Below are 9,767 nucleotides of genomic sequence, written 5' to 3'. Positions count from 1 at the left end.
TGCCTTCCCACCCTCATTCATCTCAGATGGTTCCAAGACCCCAAGCCTGCACCATGATTTGCAAAAAATAATAACCCCAAACTCCGCCTTCGGGCTTCTTGTCCATGGTTCTGCCTGTCCCCTCCCCAGCTGCTTTAAGGAGGTGGCATTGCTGGGAGAGCCTGGCAGGGCAGGGAAACACTGATAACTCACCAGCCTGAGGCTGCCCTCTCCTCCCCCACCAGGGTGGCTGTCCAACTCTCCTGACCACCCTTAGTCTGCACCGGCGTTCACTCCCTGCCCTCTGCCCAGGGTCTCAACCTGAGCAACCCTGAGGTTCTGGTGCTCTCACCTCCCTGCCCCCCATTCCTGATCCTGCCCCAGCCTGGGCTGAGCAGAGGCAACCCTGCCGCCAGCCACGAGAGGGAGCAGATTCCTCCGGGAAGCAGGAGGGCAGGGGTGGGAGTCCAGAAAGAAGTACGGGTAGCGGGGGAGAGGGGGACGTGGGGGCCATTTCTTCAAATGCTAATCAGCATCTTCCGGCAGTGCCGCGAGACGCTGAGCTGATAATGAGCCCAGCTCGGGGCTGATTCCTGATTAATGAAGAGGCCACAGGGCTGCTGAGTGGGGCCGGGTGGGGCACGTCCTTCATAGCCCTCCCGCTGCCCTTGCAGACCAGTCCTCTGTAACAGTAACAGCCCCTGTCCTAGGCTGCTCCACCAACTCCACTCAAATCCCTCGCTGCCGTCTCCACGGGCCAATGAGAAGCAGCCAGACTGAGAGCGCCCCCTCCAGGAGGGCCTGGGGGCAGCAGCCAGTAGCAGGGCGGAAGATGAGGGCTAGTACACTGGGTTTCTGCAATCTGTGAGTTGTAGGTAGACCTCAGAGTATTATTTTTTTTAATCAGGAAAAATTTTATTAAAACAATCAAGGCTCGCCCTAGCTGGTTTGGCTCAGTGGATTGAGCGTGGGCCTGCGGACTGAAGGGTCCCGGGTTCGATTCCGGTCAGGGGCACACGCCTGAGTTGCGGGCTCAATCCCCAGTGTGGGGCTGCAGGGGGCAGCCGATCAGTGATTCTCTCTCATCATTGATGTTTCTATCTCTCCCTCTCCCTTCCTCTCTGAAATCAATCAAATATATTTTAAATAATAATAAAAACAAATAAAATAAGGCTCAGGGCTTCTCTGGACAAATTGGAAGAGGTTTTCCGTTCTCCTCAGACCCCACCCTTCCCAATTGCATGCCCTTCTCGACCTAACCTGCCTGGCTCCTGAAGACAGGACCAATCCTGAACTTAGATGTTGAATTAAATGTTCTCAAGTTTCATGCCTCAGGAGAAAATAGACCAGAGAGGACAGAGGGCTAGGGGGTGGGGGTGAGAGGTAAGCTCATCTGGTAGTAAGAGCCCTGAACCAACCTCAGTGGATACCCCCTCTCTGCCTCAGGCCCTTGGAGCCAGTGGCCAAGTATGGAGTGGGATATGTGTGAAGTGGCCCCTCTCACACAGAGGCTAGGGGGCAGAGATGGTCAACATGGGCCTCACCACACCAGGGAAGGGAACAGGCGCAGGAGGAAGCTTGGACAGAAGGCAGGGGTTTGCTAAGGGGCCTCGAATTGGGGGCCAGGAAGCCAGAGAATGATAGAGGGCTTGCATGTTGCTCTCCTTGCCTCGTAGCTGTCCTGGTGGCAGCTGGGGTGGAGCTGGGAGAGGAGGGAGAAGGACAGGGAGGGGGACTGCCCAGCTGGAAGAGGCCTTGTCTAATTGTGCCTGATTAGTAGAGAGGAAGAGAACAGGGCGAGTGATTAATAGTCTCGGCAGTCACCAGCATGTGCAGAAGGAGGGGTGGAAGGGGGAGGGAAGTCAGAGCCCAGAGGGAACTGAGACAGTGAAGCGCCCACAGGTCCCTGGTCACCTGCCGCTCTAGGGGCTGCCTGGACCCCACAGAGAGGGGCAGGGTCCTACCCCTGTCTCCTCAAGGATTCTCCTTCTCCCCTGTGCCTCAATTTTCCAGACAATAGAATGGAAGAGAAAAGACCAAGGCTGCACCTGGGAAGAAAGGTGCACCGCTCATGTGGTTTTCCAAACACCTCATCCCCTGTGCCTCAATTTTCCAGACAATAGAATGGAAGCGAAAAGACCAAGGCCACATCCTGCACCTGGGAAGAAAGGTGCACCGCTCATGTGGTGTTTCCAAACACCTCGATGTCCCCATACACAGGCTCTATCCTCAGCTCAACCTGGGACCTCAGCCCAGAGATTGGATGCCAGGCTTCCGATCACAGCCCGCAGCTGTCATCTTACGTCCTTTGATACCAGTTGGCACTCCCAGCCCCACCCAATCAGGCCGTCTGAACCTCGTTCCCAGGACCAGAGCTGCTCTGTCCAATACTGCAGCCATGAGCCACATGAGGCTATTTGAATGGAACATTCATTTTCTCTGTCACACTAATCACATTTCAGATGCTCAATAGCCGGGGAGGCTAGTGACTACCATGTGGGGCAGCGCATTTCTGTCATCACAGGAGTCCTGTGGGAGAGCGGTGATCTCAAGTGTGTGCTCACGCTCCTGCACCTGTGCCCGGGTGCATGCACGTTTGGGAGGGTTGACTAGCATGGGAATGCGATAATAGGGGAGAGGGGAGTGCGGGCCTCCGGGAGAGAAAGGAGGGAGGGCTAGGTGAAGGAGTAGCGAAGATGCCAGTGTCTGGGTCAGAACACGGCAGGCAGTGCTGGGAACAGACAGGTTAAAGAGAGCCAGGAGTTGGGTGGTGGCATTTTAACAGCTGACACTTCCAGAGTGCACACTAGGAGCCTGCCAGGCAGTGTGTTAAGCCACCTCTTTAATCGTCACCGCCACCCACATTTTTTAGGTTCGAATATTCTATTGAATGGCTAAGGAATCTGATGCTGAGGGAAGCTTTTTTGACTCCTCCAAGGGCACACAGCTTAAAGGGTAGAGCTGAGGTTCGAATCCACATGGTCTGGCTCCAGAACCCACACACTTGACTGCCATACCGTGCAGTCCCCAGCTGAGAGGAGATGCTGAATCTTAGAGTCATCCTTGCATTTTACAGCTAAAGAAATGACGCCTAGGAAGAAAGAGTGATTTCTGCCTTCTAGTAAGTGGGCAGGCTGAGAGCAAGCCGCAGTGGGGAAAGTGTAGATGGGGCTTGGAGCCTTGGGGTGGGGGCCCAGATGGCGGAAGGAATCAGGGAGGAAGGGGAGAATATAGGTGGTGGTGAAATTAGGAGGTGGAGGTGGGAGCGGCTTGGTATGAGACCGAGTAAGGAGAGGGAAGGGAAAGAAGAGAAGAGCCGGGTGGGCTAGGTGGAGGGCAGCATGGGCGAAGAGGCCAGAGTATCCTCACCATCCAGGAGCCATCTTCTCTCTCTCCCCCTTCCCCTTTCTCCTCTCCAAACCTCGTCCAGCCCAGCGTGGCTCATTCCTTAAATCTTCCCAGTTCTCTTTGGCCCAGAGTAGCCTCCCTCTCTGAACTCAGGCTCTTACCATCCAGGTACCTAGTTTGGCAATTAATCCTGGCACCTCATGACACCGCTTGGTGTGCATGACTGGTTAACGCTTGCATGGTTGGTTAAGCTTTTGAGTGGCCCTGTCCCCGTTCCACCACAAGACTGGAGGCTGCTTGAGGACAGGGCCTGGGCAGTAGGGCTTCCCTTCTTTGTTCTCCCCGCAGCACCTGGCAGGGAGCCTGGCCCAGGGTGGTGCTCAGAACACCCTGTTGATTAACTGAGTAAGTAACTGATTAGGAGTCAGCGAGGGGATATCAGGAAGCGTGGGGGTGGGGTTGTGGGGGGGGGGGAGCAATTGCAGTGGTAACAGAAGCGAGAGCAGCAGCTTAGGGGACTGGGGGAGGGTGCATTACCCGGAGTAAAAATAGGCTGGAAAATGTGACATTTATTAACTTGGATTCCGGAGGAAAGGTCACAGCAGAGTGGGGAGTGGAAAGAAGGAAACAGGAAAAGCAACACAAAACACACAACAGCCCCTTCCTTACCCAAAGCGTGTCTCTGTCACCGGCCATCTCACCACTCACACCCTGGCCGTTTCTCCACCAACCGGTCCCTGTACCCATCTCCCCACCATCGACCCAAATCTCTATCATGGCTCCATGTTCTCACCACAGTTCATAATGGACCTCACGCCCTCATCAGAGACCCCATGCCGCTTCTCCCATCTTGCCACAGCAATACGCCCCAGCTTCCTCAATGCCATAGTTCATGGACCCCCATCACAACCCATAATCCCAGACCCTGTGAATTTGCAGCAGCCTCAGCCCTAGAATGCCAGGTCCAACGGAGAGTTACACTCAGCAGATGGGGGAAGGGGTGCAGGCAGAGGGTATGGGGTCTAAGCTGGGTGGGGGAGAGGGGGAGCACGATCCAAAGAGAAATTCCTTCCCCTCGATGCTTGCTTTGCCCCTCTGCCCCTCACCGTCCTGCCGCAGCCCCAGAGCTGAGACCCACACACTTGTACTATCCTTCTCTCCCCAGCCCCAGCGCACACAAGGGCCTGTGGGAGATCCAGCTTCATCTCGCTGGGGCATCCCCAGGATTCAGACTCGCCAGCCTTGAGCAGGGGACTCCCTCCTCCCGTATCCTCTGGCACCTGCTCCTCTCCTGAAGGCCAGGCAGGAACCCCCTGCCTCCCTCACCTTGCTTCCCCATCCCTCCATCTCTCCCTCCCCTTCCCTCCTGCCAGGGTTTCATCACCCTTCCCCTTCCCTTTCCACCCCAGCCAGGGCCAGGACACAAACTCCAGCTCAGGGACACAAAGCGCCCATTGATTTCTGCCCCAACAGCACCTGCTAAGACTGGGCTCTGTCCCCCCACCTCAGACGGGTGAGGATGCCACATAGAAGAGCCCCACGGATCTGAAAGTCCGCATTCACACTGCACTCCCCACCTCTTCTGGGGGACACTCAAGCGCTGGCTTTGGGAGCAGTGACTTTCTCATAAAAGAGGAGGTTTGTAGCAGGATGGCAGGTCAGTGCCCTGACTCCTGTCCCAGCACACCCCTCTCCCTCTGCCCCTCCCCCCATTCCTACCCAATGGCAGGAGGACCCCGAGGCTGCAGGAGGGAGGCAGGCACCTAGTGGGAGCATGTCTCCTGGTGATACTGAGGCAGTGAGTGAGTGAGAGCCTGGGTAGGGGTGGCCCGTCCATAAGGAGGGAAAGTCCCCCGTCTCTTGGGCTGGCCCTGGAGGCTGGGCTGAAGTGGGTACCATGTTGACAACACATATGTGCATATGCGTCTGGGCAGTGGTAACACGCATGAAAACACTCACATACACAATGCCGGGAGTAAGCTGGACTGGGACAGGCATCCCAGGCACCAGGAATAATAGATAACCCCTGACTGGGTGAATGGAGCACTGACAGACAGATGGCATGCAAGACCCCCCACACTCACATACATGGTGAGAGATGGCAACAGCAGTCCCCACATGGGGAGCAGGGTTGAGAGAGATGGGTGTCACAAGAGGGCATGGCATCTACTGCGTGACCCCGTGATCCTTGGCAGCTAAGTAAGAGCTGGGATGTGTGCACAGAGATACGTAGCTCTCTAGCTGTGTGGGTGTGCCGGTGTGCACGTGAGTGTAATGGCAGGGACACTGAATGTGTGTGACAGGGAGTGTGCAGGAAACTGTGTCCCGGAGCCATAGGGGTGTGTGTGTGTGTGTGTGTGTGCTGGGCAGCAGTGAGGGTGAGCCATGCACACAAGAGTGAATGAGTGATTCTCAGTGTCAGAGCCAGAGCCGGGCAAGGGAGCAGCAGCAACCAGGAAACGGAGGGAGGGACTGGAACGCGGGAGAAGCCGGAGGGGCAGCATGAAAGAGGGATGTGTGAGGGAGTCTGTGAAAGGGGGTGTGTGTGAGAGACAGAGACAGAAGAGACACTGACACCCAGTGTACACGAAGATCCTCTCCATCCAGCCCGCCGGCCGGGCCAGCTCCCCAGGAGGCAGTCGGAGGCCCTCCCTTGCTGGAACCCCCCACACCACCTCTCCCCTTCACCCTCATTTGGTGAGGAGAAGAACCCAGAAGCCACAGAAGAAAAGTGGGGTCAGTTGGCCCTGCCGTGGTGTGGTGCATTCCTTCCCTGCAAGCTGACCAGCTTTGGGGCCCCTGGGCCCCTCCAGGACCCCCAGCCCCAGACCTGGGCACTGCGGTGGCAGCAAAGCCAAGAGGAGGAGCAGCAGCAGCGCCAGGGTAAGCCCCTGGGTGTCCCCAGCTCCATGGCTGGGGAGCCAGAGGGAAACACCAGGCTTGGGGGAGACTCGAGGCCAGCCTCTGGTGGCGGAAGAAAGGAAAACCCCGCTGAGGATGCCCCCACACACCACCACCACCACCCTCCGGCCACCCCGGGCCAGGCGGGCCAGCTGGCAGGACTCACCACAGAGAAGTTGCTGGCGGAGCAGTGATGCCCACTGAAGTTGCAGCTCTTGAGCATGTCGGCAAGCTGGTGGCCAGTGCGGTTGAGGATGTCTACCATGTCAGGCTCCGGGTAGCGTAGGCCGGCGGCTCGGTGCCCGTCCCGGTCTTTGGGGGGCAGCCCTGTCAGGTTGGCCAGGTGGAAGATGTCAGCGTCGCTGAGTGCCGAATGCCGGAAGCGGTTGATGTTGCAGAGGGTGACAGCCGGGAAGCCCGCCACTGGGGCTGGGGCAGCGGGGTCCATTGCCACCAGGTGAGGCCAGGTCAGGTAGCCCCGGGCCAGGCCTGCCGCCTGGTACAGGAAGGCGGTCAGCGAGGTGAATAGAGCCAGTGCCCACAGGGTTCTACGAAGTCCATGGGGGCCTGGGCCACAGGCCCGGCCCAGCCCGTGCAGAGTGCTCTTGCTGGCAAAGGTGGCCAGGTCCCGGGGCGCTGCTGCCCCCCGCGCAGCCCCCAAAAGGCTCTGCTCGTCCCCTGCCTCCTTCTCCTTGGGTTTCGCATCCTCCTCTGCAAATTTGATTTTGCACACAATCTCGATCGGCATCTGTCCCCGGCTGCTGGAACTGGCCAGAGCCTCCCTGCCCCTGTCCCTCCCTGGCCAGCAGCCCCCGGTGCCCTCCGGAGTGTCGGTGGTGGCAGCGGCTGTTCTTCTAAACTCAGGGCAAGCTGGAGGAGGATGGGGACAGGGTGGGGGCCCGAGGTGGGGGAGTCACTCCCACTCCCAGCAGCTCCGCAGCCCTGGTGCTGCCTCTGCCGCTGCTGCCTCTGCCGCCGCTTGTCTCTCTCCTCGATCGTCTCCTTGTGGCTTCCCTTATCAGCACCAGCACAGCTGTCAGCCCCTGCGTGTGTCCCTGCGAGCAAGCGAGTGAGCTGCTCCGCCACGCCGCGCAGCCCCAGCCGCTCCGCTCAGCATGTGCTCCGGAGCCCACCCCGTGCTTAATAATTCAGGACATGTCAACAGCGTTTCACCGGCGGCACGGGCGGCAGGAGCCAGGCCAGGGGAGGGGGCAGCCCCCAGCCCAGGACAGGGATCCCTGGTCTCTGCCGGAGACCTCGTCGAGCTGCCCCACAAACTCTTGCTATACCCTAGCCACTCACGGGGTCCTCTGATGGCCCCACTCCCAGGCCACCCAAGGAAGACGCTGCACCCAGAGTCCTCAGCTCATTCTGCCACTTCTCTGGGCCACACCCCAGGAGGGGTCAGCCAACTCCGTCTCCCAGCTCCTGGCCTCCCTGACTCCTGACTCCAGCATCCAGCCACCACCTGACCCCACTCCCCCCCCCCCCCCCCACGGTGGCTTCTAGAAACCCCTCGGGAGAGCCACTTGTTTGAATTGGGGGGGGGGGCAGAGGCAGAGGAGGGCAGGATAGAAAGACAAGGGGACAACATGAGGCCACCAAGATTCTTGGCTTCCTTAGAGCTTTGCTCCAGACTTCCACACTGACCATACCCTGCCCCCTCTGGGACGCTGGCCACCCCTCCCCCACTTTCTCCCGCCCCATCCTGACTCAGTCACTCCTATGTCTGGGACAGAGGGCACCCTGGCTGGCTTGTACATCTGTGGCCACTTTGCTTCTCCAAATTTCTAGCCACAGCCAGGCTGGGGGTGGGAGGATGCTGTTGAGTGAACAGGCCAGAGAGCAGAGAGGCCAAATGGGGGTATTGGAGGGAGCAGACGTGTGCAGGGCTTGAATGGCAGGGTGTGCAACCCAAAAAAACAGACCGGGGTGTCCCCTGGCAGAGTGGGGGCTGCTGTCCTGCGGGGGTGGGGGAGGCAGGCATGTGGGCCATTATCACAGGCAGGGACAGACCCTGTTGGCAGTTGGCAGCCGGGAGGAGATGTCTCGGTGCCCCCAGTGGGGGGGTCTACAGTGAGCAGCTTGTGATCTGGGGTGCCCTGTGAAAGCGCAAGTCCTCAAGGAGGAGGAAGCACTTGTCCCCTAGAGGAAACGGGGGGGGGCGCTGATTAATCGGGGCGCTAATGAGCAGCAGGGAGAGGAAGCTCAGAGGGGCGGGGGAGGCGGCTCCATCGATCCGAGAGCTGTGGAACCAGCAGCTGAAAAAAAAGTGAGAAGGGAATCGATCTGAGGGAAACTGCAGCTGCTGGGGATTAGAGCCCGAGGTCCACCCGCTGCCCGGTGGCCACCCCTCCTGTGTGTCAGGCGTCAGGCCTGCCCCTCGGGGCGCAGCCCCTGCCTGGCCCTGGAGGAGGGGCCCAGGGATAGCCCCATGGGGGTGGGGGGTGCAGGGAGCCACCCTTGGAGGCAAGACCAGGTCAGCCCCTTCAGTCATCACAGGTCACCCCAGCATGGACCTCAAACCCCCCCCCCCCACACACACACACCCCTGGCCCTGTTGGCACTTTGCTGGGATTGTCCCAACCTCTCATCAAAGTAGCATCCTGAGGGGCCCCATGGCTGAGCCTCCCCACAAGCCAGCACCCCCAAGCTGGGAAGACAAGACCCCTGGGGCCAGGGGCTGCATCTGGCAGGGTCCCCAAAAGAAAAGTGGGGTTGGCACTGGGAGCAGCTGCTGATGGTCCCCCTCTCTCTGCCCCTCCCATGCTTCCCCTCTCTGCTGGACTTTAAGTCTGGACCCTTCCAGTGCTTCCTCCCCACCCCCTTGTCCTCCCCCAGCCTCTCTCTTCCCCTTTCTCCTAGTATTGATTTTTCTTTGCTTTTTTTAAAAGGTGATTTAATTGCTTTTTTAAGGTTATTTCAGTCTGGGGCTCAGCCAAGAAAGCGGGGAGCTACTCCCCAAGCTTTCCCCAGTTCTCGCTGCTGCCCTGGACTCAGTGCACATCCCTAAGTGCCCTGCCATCCACTGAGATCATAGTCATACTCCCCACAACACACTGGCCTCCATCAGGAGCCAAAAGCACATCCTCTTTCCTCCGGAGGGCCTGGCAGGAAGCCTTCCGCCTTTAGAGGGAATGAAGTTGGGTGGTAACTGGTGTGGGGGGAGGAGCGGGAGCCCCAGGGCACTGGAAAGTGGGAGGGCAGGCGCCCCCACCATTGCCCCACAGACAGACAGCTGTCTCCAGGTGTCCCCCGCGTCCCCATCGTACAGACTCCCAGGAATCAGGCTATGCGCAGTGGGGGTCCCCCACCCCACCCTTTCAGCCCATCCTTTGGTCTGCCCCCCACTCCAGTGTCTCCTGTTTCCCCCCTGGCCCCCTACACCCACTCTCCCTCTGGCCCCCGTCCTTTCTCCCCTCCCTCTCCCTGCTTCCCTGCCTGCCTCTCTCTCTGCCCGGCTGCAGTTGGGTGATAATCTCCCTCATTTAGCCTCCTGGCTGCTTCCCCGGCTCATTGCCCAGCTGGTCCCTGGGGCC

General features: G+C 59.1%; 1 protein-coding gene across 1 annotated transcript in view; it reads right to left on the bottom strand.

Annotated features, from left to right (window-relative positions):
- ASIC4 (acid sensing (proton gated) ion channel family member 4) overlaps positions 1-7,765 on the bottom strand; it is a 23,304-nt gene extending 15,539 nt beyond the window's left edge. The window contains 3 exon segments of the mRNA XM_014531065.1: positions 6,395-7,018; positions 7,021-7,303; positions 7,305-7,765. Of these exon segments, the coding sequence (XP_014386551.1) occupies positions 6,395-7,018; positions 7,021-7,303; positions 7,305-7,345 (948 nt within the window). The 5' untranslated portion in view covers positions 7,346-7,765.
- Between the last annotated feature and the right edge of the window lie 2,002 nt (positions 7,766-9,767).

This window comes from Myotis brandtii, unplaced genomic scaffold (assembly GCF_000412655.1).
Source record: "Myotis brandtii unplaced genomic scaffold, ASM41265v1 scaffold79, whole genome shotgun sequence".
In the NCBI taxonomy this organism is placed as follows: domain Eukaryota; kingdom Metazoa; phylum Chordata; class Mammalia; order Chiroptera; family Vespertilionidae; genus Myotis; species Myotis brandtii.
The sequence above is the reverse complement of the archived record's forward strand: the minus strand, read 5'-3'. Positions and strand labels throughout refer to the sequence as shown.